Below are 11487 nucleotides of genomic sequence, written 5' to 3'. Positions count from 1 at the left end.
CACACTGTAATGTTTTAAACCAGATCGTGTTACTAATATATTAAATATATATATGTATTGCACGCAGCCCTTTTACGTCACGCTGTGAACAGTTCATGATGCCCTGTCACTGAGTTCATAATGGTCAGACCGTCTTTCACTCAATTCGTGATGCCATGCCACTCAGTTCTCAATAGTCAGACCGTCTATCACTCAATTCACGACTCCCTGTCACCCAGTTCTTCAAGAGGACGACGGGCGAGGATCCGAATTCAGTGGAGCTGAAGTGACAAGATAGTGAATTGAGCCAGAATACTGAGTCAGGATACACAGCTCAACTCTTGAACATGTCGCACAGTAGTTTCTCCATGGGGGTGTTTCCGATCGTCCGACCGAAGAACAGTCTCTCTATTCGGTCTGAGGGAATGTAGTGTAGCATGGGCAAGATCAGGAGCAAGCGACCAAATCTGAAACACACAGCATTCAGTCAAATTAATTAAAGGCATACGATCTAATGAAACAATCGGTAAACAGAGAAAGGAGTTTTAATAATTAAAACTGAGCAATACAAATAATTTATATAGTTTGATTTACATTCATGAACTAGGATTGATGAAAATCTATATAATTTGAATAAATACAATTGCTTTTTTTTTTGCTTCTTTTTTTTTGGGGGGGTGGGGGGGGGGGTCTCGAAGATTTCAAACTTTTAATTTTGTTTATTTATTTATTTATTTATTTATTTAATTTATTTATTATTTATTTATTTACTTTTTTGTTGAAAATCAGATTATTGGACATAGTCAGTTTTGGTTATCAGCCTTCGATATGCAATAGATTTGAACACTGTTAGTTTTTAGTTGAAGTCATCTACTTGGATGCTATTGTTTGTTAAATTGCGAATGAAGAAAGCAGAAATGAAAAAGATTAACCTCTGTCGTCCAAATACAAAAAAAATCGGGTAAAAAGGCCTCACAAAACTAATAATGAAAATGCTTCAATACTATTGGTTTTAAACATTTATTGCAATTAACGGACATTCACAATACACAAGAATCAATTTTACACGAAACAATTACGTAAACAAGTGCATTTTGTAGAATGCGCAAATTACCTGCAAGGCTGAGTTGGGTGTTGTGCCCGGATGTGCTGACCCAGCATAATCTGTGCTTGGTCTTGGAGATTCTCCACCTGTGACGGATCCTTTAACGACTTCGCATCTACCAATGAAAAACACGAAAAGTTAAAAGTTTGTTTTGTTTAACGACACCACTAGAGCACATTGATTTATTAATCATCTGCTGTTAGATGTCAAACATTTGGTAATTGTTACATACAGACTTAGAGCGGAAACCCACTACATTGGGTAATTTTGACATATAGTCTTAGAGTGAAAACCCGCTACATTTTTCCATTAGTAGCAAGTGATCTTTTATATGCACAATCCCACAGACAGGATCTAACATTCCACGACATTTGATATACCAGTCGTGGTGCACTAGACGGAACAAGAAATATCCCTATGGGTCCACCGACGGGGATCGATCCCAAACTAACTGCGCATCCAGCGAGCGCTTTACCACTGTGCAACGTCCCACCTCTAAAAAACACGAATTTATTAATGTATGTACACAAGCACCCTTTCAGTCGAAATACTGTTCTAATTCTACCCTTAACCCCAAGCCCATAATTAATCCCAACTTAATCCTAACCCTAACTCTAAAACTAGCCTTGATGCTAATCCTACCTGTAAATCAAAATGTAAGTCTGACTCGAATCCTACTCCTAACTCTAACCCTTTCGACCGACCAACAGTTCTAAGTCTGTCCTTAACTCGGAGCCTATAACTAACCCTAACTTACTCCTAACTCTAGTCCGAGCCCTAATCCTACCCGTAACTGTAAATCTAACTGTAACATTCTCTGTTGTAGAATAGTCCGAAAAGGATACAAAACACCCTAGTAGAATATTCCATTCTGTTATATTACTATAAACAAAATTAACCCTATAAGAAATGTCCAGGTTCACAAAAATGGAGAACATAATTTAGTTGGGTTTTTTAAAATTCAAATTGCTTAAATAAATAAAAAATTGAAATCATTTTGATCTACCCTGTCATATCAGTCTCGAGTATTTAACAACCATTTTTGGACACTTTTCTACAGGTTTAATGTTATATTTAGAATCAAGATTCAAAAGATAACTTGTTATTCACACTGCAACATAGTAAACTATCATGTATATCAGAGAGGATACAGAAAATGTATAGGGTGGGGACTAAGGGAAAAAGGACCAATGGACCAACTCGTGAAAAGGGCAACCTAATAAAAAATAAATAAAGGCCAGAAAGAAGAGGCAAGTGCTTGAATATATTTAGTGGTGTCGGGACACGTGGTCCTCCCGTCAATACACAACTTGGATTTAGATCTGCCTCTGTATATAACAAATAGAGGATATTTCATGTTTTTTGTCAAATATGATTTATATCTCATCGAGTGAAGTTTGTAATCAAGTTTGCGCGACGAGTGTGATATGACTGCAAACTTCACGAGATGAGATATAAATTTTGTATTTATTATATAATTTTGGCGATTTACCTTTATTTTTAAAATGCCAGCAGCAAAATAGTTCCGGTTTTCTTACAGTGAAGATAACACTTTCTACAGTGATGATAACATTTTGGAGTGAAATAGTGAAATTTTCACTCTAAAATGTGTTATCGTCACTGAGTGACTGATAACACTTTTATTTCACTGATATTTTAAGATATTTATCTAAATGTTATATAACAAGAATATTTATTTCTCTCACCTGACTTGAACAATACGATGGCCTTGAGGCATGCGAACTCCGCGGGGTCGACTTGAACAAGCTTGAACCTCGTCATCACTTCCTGCAGAATGCGCATGTCTGAGAATGGCGAGATCTTCCCGTTGTGAGAGTTCGGGGCGTGTTCCGGCAAACCGAACAGCGGGCAGACGTCCATGGGCATCGACCACTGGATGGCGCACAGCAAAAACAGCTCCGCCCACGCTTCCTCCAGTAGGATCACCTGCCAATTATACAGACAGGGCATAAGCGTGCGAGACTCGGGGGTCGGGGAGAGGGTCAACTGCCATCCAAGTGGTGGAGGAAATCTTTGTTTTATTTTGTATATATGTGTGATGTACATAATATGAGGTTAGGCGTTAATACATTATCTGTCTGTATGTCTGTCGAATCTTCGCATTTAGGCAAAAACGAGAGAGAGAGAGAGAGAGAGAGAGAGAGAGAGAGAGAGAGAGAGAGAGAGAGAGAGAGATTCGGACTAAATGAGTGGTCTAAAACCTCATCGCCATGTGTTTCCATCATTCTACTCAACAAATGCGTTGTGATTCATTTGGAACCCTGTATTGCTTTTTAGAGGTAATGCAGAATTTGAATAAAACGTTGTTATAAATCCAGATTCGGGCATTTTCGTCGACATCAGCCTGACCCTTACAAAAATGGGAGCCCGTATGCCTAAGAAACAAGGCGCTTAATATATTCAGTAATCTTAATGTTCGAGCGTTTACTAAAGAGACAGTGTCGAGTATTCTGCTAACGTTAATGCGTATTTTAGTCGGGGACGGGACATAGCCCAGTAGTAAACATCTTCATAAATCAAGGCTAATATTCGTTCCTCGTATTCAGCCTTGATACATGTAGTCAAGATTACTGATATCCACTACTAGCGCCCTCTATCGGAAGAAAATTTGTAACACCGATTATGTCCCTTACACGATGACATCGCTGACCAATCACAGCATCGGTAACATGTGACAATCTTGAAAGCAATATCAAAAATTAACCGCCGAAACCTTTTTTTTAAAATATCATGACAAACACGACACGTTTCCACGGACGCTGACGCTGCCATCTTTGTTTACAATAACAAGGGAATCTATAAGGAGCGTTGCGATTCGTTGCAATCAGATCTCATCGCATCCAATGAAATTTAAGCATTTTGTGGCACGATTTCTTGACTACATGTATCAAGGCTGAATACGAGCAACGAATATTAGCCTTGATTTATGAAGATGAGTAGTAAAGTGCTCGCTTGATGCGCGGTCAGTTTGGGATCGATCCCCGTCGGTGGGTCCATTGGGCTATTTCTTGTTCCCGCTAGTGCACTACGACTGGTGTATCAAAGACCGTGGTGTGTGTTATCCTGTCTGTGGGATGGTGCATATAAAAGATCCCTTGCTAATAATGGAAAAATGTAGTGGGTTTCCTCTCTTAGAGAGTGCGTCGTTAAATAAAACATTTCCTTCCTTCCTCTCTAAGACTATATGTCAAAATTACCGTATGTTTGACATCCAATAACCGACGATTAATAATCATTGTGCTCTAGTGGTATCGTTAAACAAAACAAACTTCTTTTTTCCAGTCGTTAAAAAGGCCTTACCAATCGGAGACATCTTACAATGACAATAAACTCGGGACAAGGTTGGTTTCAATAATATCTGAAACACATCAAGATCGCTGCAGAAACACATCCGTCGAAGAAGGAATTTTTATTTATTTAGTGACGCATTCAGTTCGTTACCATATACGGAATGGTACCTTGGCCTGCGAAGATGTGCACATTGCTAAGGACGACGTAGAAATGACAGAGGAAACCCACCTGGTCTCTGAAGGGCAGATTTCCAAAAGAAGGAAGATTCTTCGCCCACTTGACGGCCATGAAGAGTAGTCGCGCCGAGCACTCGTATATCGTCTCCTGCCCCACGGGGTACAGCGCCGTCTCCGGGTACAGGGGGGCGTGGTGGGGGACGAGTTTCTCCTGCTCCACGCTCGTTACGTCAATGTTCTCCTCATTCACTGCAATCACAAACAGATAACATGACCATGCAATCACAAACATCGACAGATAACATGACCATGCAATCAAAAACATCGACAGATAACATGACCATGCAATCACAAACATCGATTAATAACATGACCATGCACTCACAAACATCAACTGATTACATCACACCATGGAATTAAAACATACACCGACAGATAATCTCACCATGCAATCACAAACGTCGACAGATAACACCACAATGGAATTAGATAAACATTGACAGATAATACTACCATGCAATCACAAACACCGACAGATAAATCATCATGACGCTAGACAAACATCGACAGATAAAATCACCATGGAACTAGACAAACATTAGCAGATAACATTACCATGCAATCACAAACATCGACAAATAGCATGGACATGCAATTAAAAACATCGACATATAACATCACCATAAGCTAGACAAACTGTGAAACATCGATAGATAACATCAGATTGGAATGGAATTTGACAATCATCGACAGATAACATTACCATGCAATCACAAACATCGACAGATAAAATCACCATGGAGCTAGACGAACATCGATAGATAACATTACCATGTGCAGTCAACGAATTTATGAACACAACGAAATTATAATATATGTATACAAACAATACGAATTTATGATACAATCTTTTGGATTTACGAACCAACGAAATGTATTGTTTTAACAAAACCATGATAATTTAATTCATCGAAAAAAAAAGGATTTCACAGTAACCAAATTATGGGCCATTCATAAGGTCCAAAATCAGGAATTTAAAAAAAAAACCTCTCCCCACCCAATGTACGTACACCTTTTGTACAACTGAAACCAAATACCTAGCAATACTTGTACCAAAATTAAAGTATCCAAAAACACAAAAAAACATCCATCCCACCCAAAAAAAAAAAAAAAAAAAAAAAAAAAAAAGAGCAAACAAACAATAACACACTAAAAATCTAAGAACAAGTCGCGCATGCGTGAATCTAAAGACCTAAATAGCCTTGAATTAAAATTAAAGTAAAAAAGAAATAAAACAATAATAAATAATAACGGTTATATATATATATATATATATATATATATATATATATATATATATATATATATATATATACCTGCATCTTCTGGTTCTAGTTTGGCACACGTTTCCGCCGTCATCAGACTGGCCATGAACCTGTGGTTGGCCCCTGGACTGAAGGCCGGGTGCGTGGCGGAAACAGTGGCAGCGTTATGCGCAAGATGGCCGTCCATCTCGCGCTCTATCTGGTCCTCGCGCACCTGCGCCGTGTTCCGGGGCTGGCGCTCGTTCTGAACAGCTACAAGACACAAACATTACAAATGATTTAAGTTTAAACTTTCAAATTTGTTTTTGTAGTTTTATTATGAATATTTTCAAATCCTCTAGCTGAAAGGTTATTTTGTGTATTTTTGTATCTATGTAGGCCTAAGATATGGTAGTTCACTCAACATCTTGTTACAATTATGTTGAGTGCTGTGTATATATATGTATATCCTCATATGTCGAGTAAATAAAGTTCAGTTCAGTTTGAGGCTTATTCTGTGAAACACTAATTCCAATAGGGCAGTCTTAACAGTTATAAGCTGGCCTCACCATGTCTGTAAGATCATTTAGCAGGGATTGAAATTGACTGAAATTCCGGACAGATATTAGGTCCGACAATAAATAAATTCAATTTGATAGTCGACTTTATTTTAAAAAAAAATTTAACTGAATATTACACTGATGTCGATAACAATAACAGTGTTCACGTTTGTCAGTATGCATCCCCCTCCCCCTCAACAAACACACGCCTAAAACGAAAACAAATAATCGACATGATATACTTGATGTATTTTTAACTGCAATTGCAATGCGATAGATGTACGTTATTGTTCAGTTTATGGGACTGAGATTTTTCGGTGTTTTGGCACAGACATTAATCTTTTTATGATATTGTTAAAATCTATACCATAGTGACCACGGTGTCATGGACAGCATAGTGATCAAATGAATATCGTAGTAACCAAATGGAAGTTACAATTACCAAATAAAGGGCATGAGATCAAATGAACATCATAGTAACCAAATGGATATCATAGTAATCAAATTAATATTATAGTGGCCAAATGAATATCATAGTGGCCAAATGAATATCATAGTGGCTAAATGGATATCATAGTGGCTAAATGGATATAGTAACCAAATGAATATCATAGTGGCCAAATGAATATCATAGTGGCCAAATGGATATCATAGTGGCTAAATTAATATCATAGTGGCATAGTGACCAAATGAATATCATAGTGACCAACTTGATATCATAGTAACCAAATGAATATCATAGTGGCCAAATGAATAGCATAGTAGCCAAATGCATATCATAGTGGCCAAATGAATACCATAGTGGCCAAATGGATATCATAATGACCAAATTGATATCATAGTGGCCAAATGGATATCATAGTGGCCAAATGAATATCATAGTGGCCAAATTGATATCATAGTGGCCAAATGAATATCATAGTGGCCAAATTGATATAGTAACCAAATGAATATCATAGTGGCCAAATGAATAGCATAGTGGCCAAATGGATATCATAGTGGCTAAATGGATATCATAGTGGCTAAATTAATATCATAGTGGCATAGTGACCAAATGAATATCATAGTGACCAAATTGATATCATAGTAACCAAATGAATATCATAGTGGCCAAATGAATAGCATAGTAGCCAAATGCATATCATAGTGGCCAAATGAATATCATAGTGGCCAAATGGATATCATAATGACCAAATTGATATCATAGTGGCCAAATGGATATCATAGTGGCCAAATGAATATCATAGTGGCCAAATTGATACCATAGTGGCCAAATGAATATCATAGTGGCCAAATGGATATCATAGTAACCAAATGGATATCATAGTGACCAAATGGATATCATAGTGGGCAATGAATATCATAGTAACCAGATGGTTATCATAGTGACCAAATGGATATCATAGTGACCAAATGGATATCATAGTAACCAGATGGTTCTCACAATTACCAAGTAAAGACTATAAATATCAAATGAATATCATAGCGGCCAAATGAATATCATAGTAACCAAATGAATATCATAGTGACCAAATGGATATCATAGTGACAAATGAATATCATAGTGACCAATGGATATCATAGTGACCAAATGGATATGATAGTGACCAAATGGATATCATAGTAACCAGATGGTTCTCACAATTACCAAGTGAAGACTATAAATATCAAATGAATATCATAGCGGCCAAATGAATAGTCTTTGTACTTTGATGGTCATTAGTTCATGGTCCTAATTCTAGGCTAATTTGCTTTCTCTTCAACGATGTCTACCAATACCAATAGCCAATTAGGTTCTTAGGCTTAATCAGTTTCCAGTCTCGCAGATTTAACACGACGCCATTAAAGGTAGAAAAAAACTATATAATCAACTACAGTGACTAATTATCCCGTTTGACAACATTTGTAATAATCCCAACTTGACAGCTGGCCAATCGTATTCTCATTTTCATTTGCCTTTCATAGAGAAAACCAAACTCTGTCTCTTAAATACCTCTTTATCTGCTTTGAACAAAATTAATAATACTAATAAAAATCTACGTAATGGGCTCAAATACAACCAAGCGACAGTCGCTTAAAAACGTGTTTTCTAACGATTTATATGGCTTATGAAATATGTTGTAAAGTCACCATAAATTTAATAAAGCAAGCAGAGTGGAAACGTGTCTCGTTTTACAGTAATCCCAATTGTCAACGCTCGGCTGGTTTTAATATCATCTTCGGCACGAGCGAAGTCGCGCCCTTTCAAACCGACAAAGGTCACGTGTCGACCACTCGACTTTAAGGGGGGTTAATTCAACATCCGAGAGAGGCTAAGAAAAATAAAATCGGCGACAAGGCGAATAATGCAGTGAAACATTTGATTTTTTTCGCTCAAGGCATGTAAATGGTTGATAGTGTCGTCTGTCGTGTTTTCGATGCAATGCCAAGCACGTGCCTGAGTTTGGAATAGGCCTCTCCAGCCCTGGGGTAGCCACTTACGTGAAGTGGTGCGAAACGACCCGTGCAATGTTATACGAAGTTAACATATGTTACACTGATTCTTAAAAAACACGGGATTATAAACTGTTTGTCGACATCTAACAGCATAATATAACATTATGTTTGTATATAATAGGCAGGTAGTATGGTACTTGATTTGGAAGGGTGGGGATTTCGCAGGAAACTTTTGAGAGTGCTTTTAATTCTGTATAAACATTACATGTAGCAAAACAATTTTTTAAAATTAATCTGAACTATTTACAAACGCGTGCGTGCACACGTATGCACACGCGCACGCATGCACACAGAGCAACACATTTCACCTCACTTTTAAAATATGAACGTTGATCTAGTGTTCAAGGAGTAATGTTTGTTTTGTTTAACGACACCACTAGCGCACATCGATTAAAAAAAGTAGTCGGTTAATAATTTGCTACTTTTTTATTTCACTGACTTTATTTATAATCTGTATTTTTCAAATTATATTTTTGTATTGCTATAGGTGTGTAATACTTTACATAATAAAACTTCTTCTAGCAAGGCATCTTGTATATACACTTTCCCACAAACAAGACAGCACATACCAAAACCTTTGATCAAAATGTCCAAGAATGTTAGAGCATCAGCGTTCGATAAAAAAAACACACACACTCATCCATGTCCAAGGATTCCTCTAATTATTATTTTTCATGCATAGCCCACCCCCCCCCCCCCCCCCCCCTCCCGTAGTTCACATTTTTTATCAAACGAGTACCGTATTTCCGCGCCGGGTTTCACAAAAGGTGTAAAACATTGAATGAATGAATGTTTAACGACACCCCAGAACGAAAAATACATCGGCTATTGGGTGTCAAACTATGGTAAATGGAATAACGTGAAGTAGGTCTCGACATCTGCTTACTTTTACGTTGCGGCTTGTTTGCAGTTGGTTTGTAATAAATGAAATGTAAATAAATAAAACTTGTGAACAGTGTTGGTATCTGACTCGCTATCACTCGTCAGATACCAAAACTGTTCACCCATTTCATAAAAATAGTATGACAGGCAAGCTCTTTAGTATTCTATATTTATTCATCATCATCTATTGGATATCAAACATTTGGTAATATTTGACCCGTTGTCTTTGAGGAATCCCACCAGATTTTTCCATAAGCAACAAGGGATCGTTTTTTGTTTTTTTTGCATTTTCCATATTGCAGTTTTACTTACCGTCTTTGTTCATCCCCATGGTGATGCACTTCTTGAGTCTGCAGGCTTGACACTGATTTCTGTGTGCTTTGTCCACGTTACACAGCCCCGTGCCCGCCTGGCATCTGAATAGCAAACCAGAACATAATAATTATACAGTACAAGGCTGAATTTACGAAGCTTTTTTCTTTTTTGTTCTTCTTCACCTTCTCATGCTAGAGTCAGACTACCAACTGTCAGCAGAAAATTGGCCAACTTTCTGCTGTCACGACTTCTACGACTGTACAGTTGCTAGTCTGAGCGCTCTTACAACTCGATTCTCGTCGTATAACCAGCCCATTAGTTGTTAATCTGAGCGCACCCGTCGTAAGTCGGGAGTTGGGAAAATTACAACGCAACCATGAAGTGGGTTTTTTCTTCATTTAGCAATATCACTAAAGCACATCGCTTAATTAACAATCGTCTATTTGAGTCAGAGGCGGATCTAGTGGGGGCAGGGGTCCGCCCCCCCCCCCCCATTTTTATTTGGCGACAGTTATAATTTTATTATATATTAATTTTAATTTTTTATAATCCCCTTCCAAAACTCCCCCAAAGTTCCCTTGGCATTCCGCCTTATGTCATTGCCCCCCCCCCCCTCCCCATGGATTCGCAACTGTGAGTTGATATTGTTTAACAACAAACTATTTTATAATTCTAACACACAGTCTTCTCATCAGTAGCTAGGAATGTTTTATATGTACTTTCCCACAGAACATCACATAACATGCCTTTTATATATTATAGTCGTGGAGTGGAAGGATAAATTATTATCATCATCATCATCATCATCATCATCATCATCATCACTGAAATCATTACTATATGAGTCGTGGGGTGAAAACATGGATTATTGCTGCTGCTGCTGTTATCATCATCATCATCACTATTATCATCATCACCAATATCATTATCATCATCAATATCATTATCATCATCAATATCGTTATCATCAATATTATCATCATCACCAATATCATTATCATCATCAATATCATTATCATCACTATCATCATCGATATCATCATCATCACTATCATCACCATCACCACCATCATCATCATTACTATATATACACATATCCCACCTGTAAATAAGTTTCCGGCGGACACTTCTTTTGAAGAAGCCACTACACCCGTTGCAGGCGAGTATCCCATAATGCTTCCCGCTGGACGTGTCCCCGCAGACGACACACATCAGGCCAGGACAGGGCTTCTTCAGCGGACTGGGAGAGGGCGTCCTCACGGAGCAGGGCGACGAGGCCACCGATATGTCGAGGCCGCTTGTCAGGGGCGGAGGCGGCGAGCTCACCGGGCAGATGATGTGTGGGGAGGATCTCGGAG

At 38.1% G+C, this 11487-nt stretch overlaps 1 protein-coding gene across 2 annotated transcripts; it reads right to left on the bottom strand.

The window, feature by feature from the left end:
• On the bottom strand, positions 1-11470 carry LOC121376675 (photoreceptor-specific nuclear receptor-like). Of its 2 annotated transcripts, XM_041504493.1 has the most exons (6): positions 11232-11470; positions 10127-10230; positions 5949-6149; positions 4625-4821; positions 2791-3031; positions 1090-1199 (listed from the first exon to the last, which is right to left on the bottom strand). In XM_041504493.1, the coding sequence occupies exons 1-6, from the start codon at positions 11339-11341 to the stop codon at positions 1090-1092; spliced, it is 963 nt and encodes a 320-aa protein (XP_041360427.1). In that variant the 5' UTR covers positions 11342-11470. The 2 variants fall into 2 exon arrangements, with proteins under 2 accessions (XP_041360428.1, XP_041360427.1); XM_041504494.1 differs by lacking the exons at positions 5949-6149; positions 10127-10230; positions 11232-11470 and adding an exon at positions 1-446 and having other exon boundaries at positions 1094-1199; positions 4625-5326.
• Positions 11471-11487: the final 17 nt, after the last annotated feature.

This window comes from Gigantopelta aegis, chromosome 2, assembly GCF_016097555.1.
Source record: "Gigantopelta aegis isolate Gae_Host chromosome 2, Gae_host_genome, whole genome shotgun sequence".
In the NCBI taxonomy this organism is placed as follows: Eukaryota; Metazoa; Mollusca; class Gastropoda; order Neomphalida; family Peltospiridae; genus Gigantopelta; species Gigantopelta aegis.
This window is presented reverse-complemented; position numbering and strand designations above follow the sequence as displayed.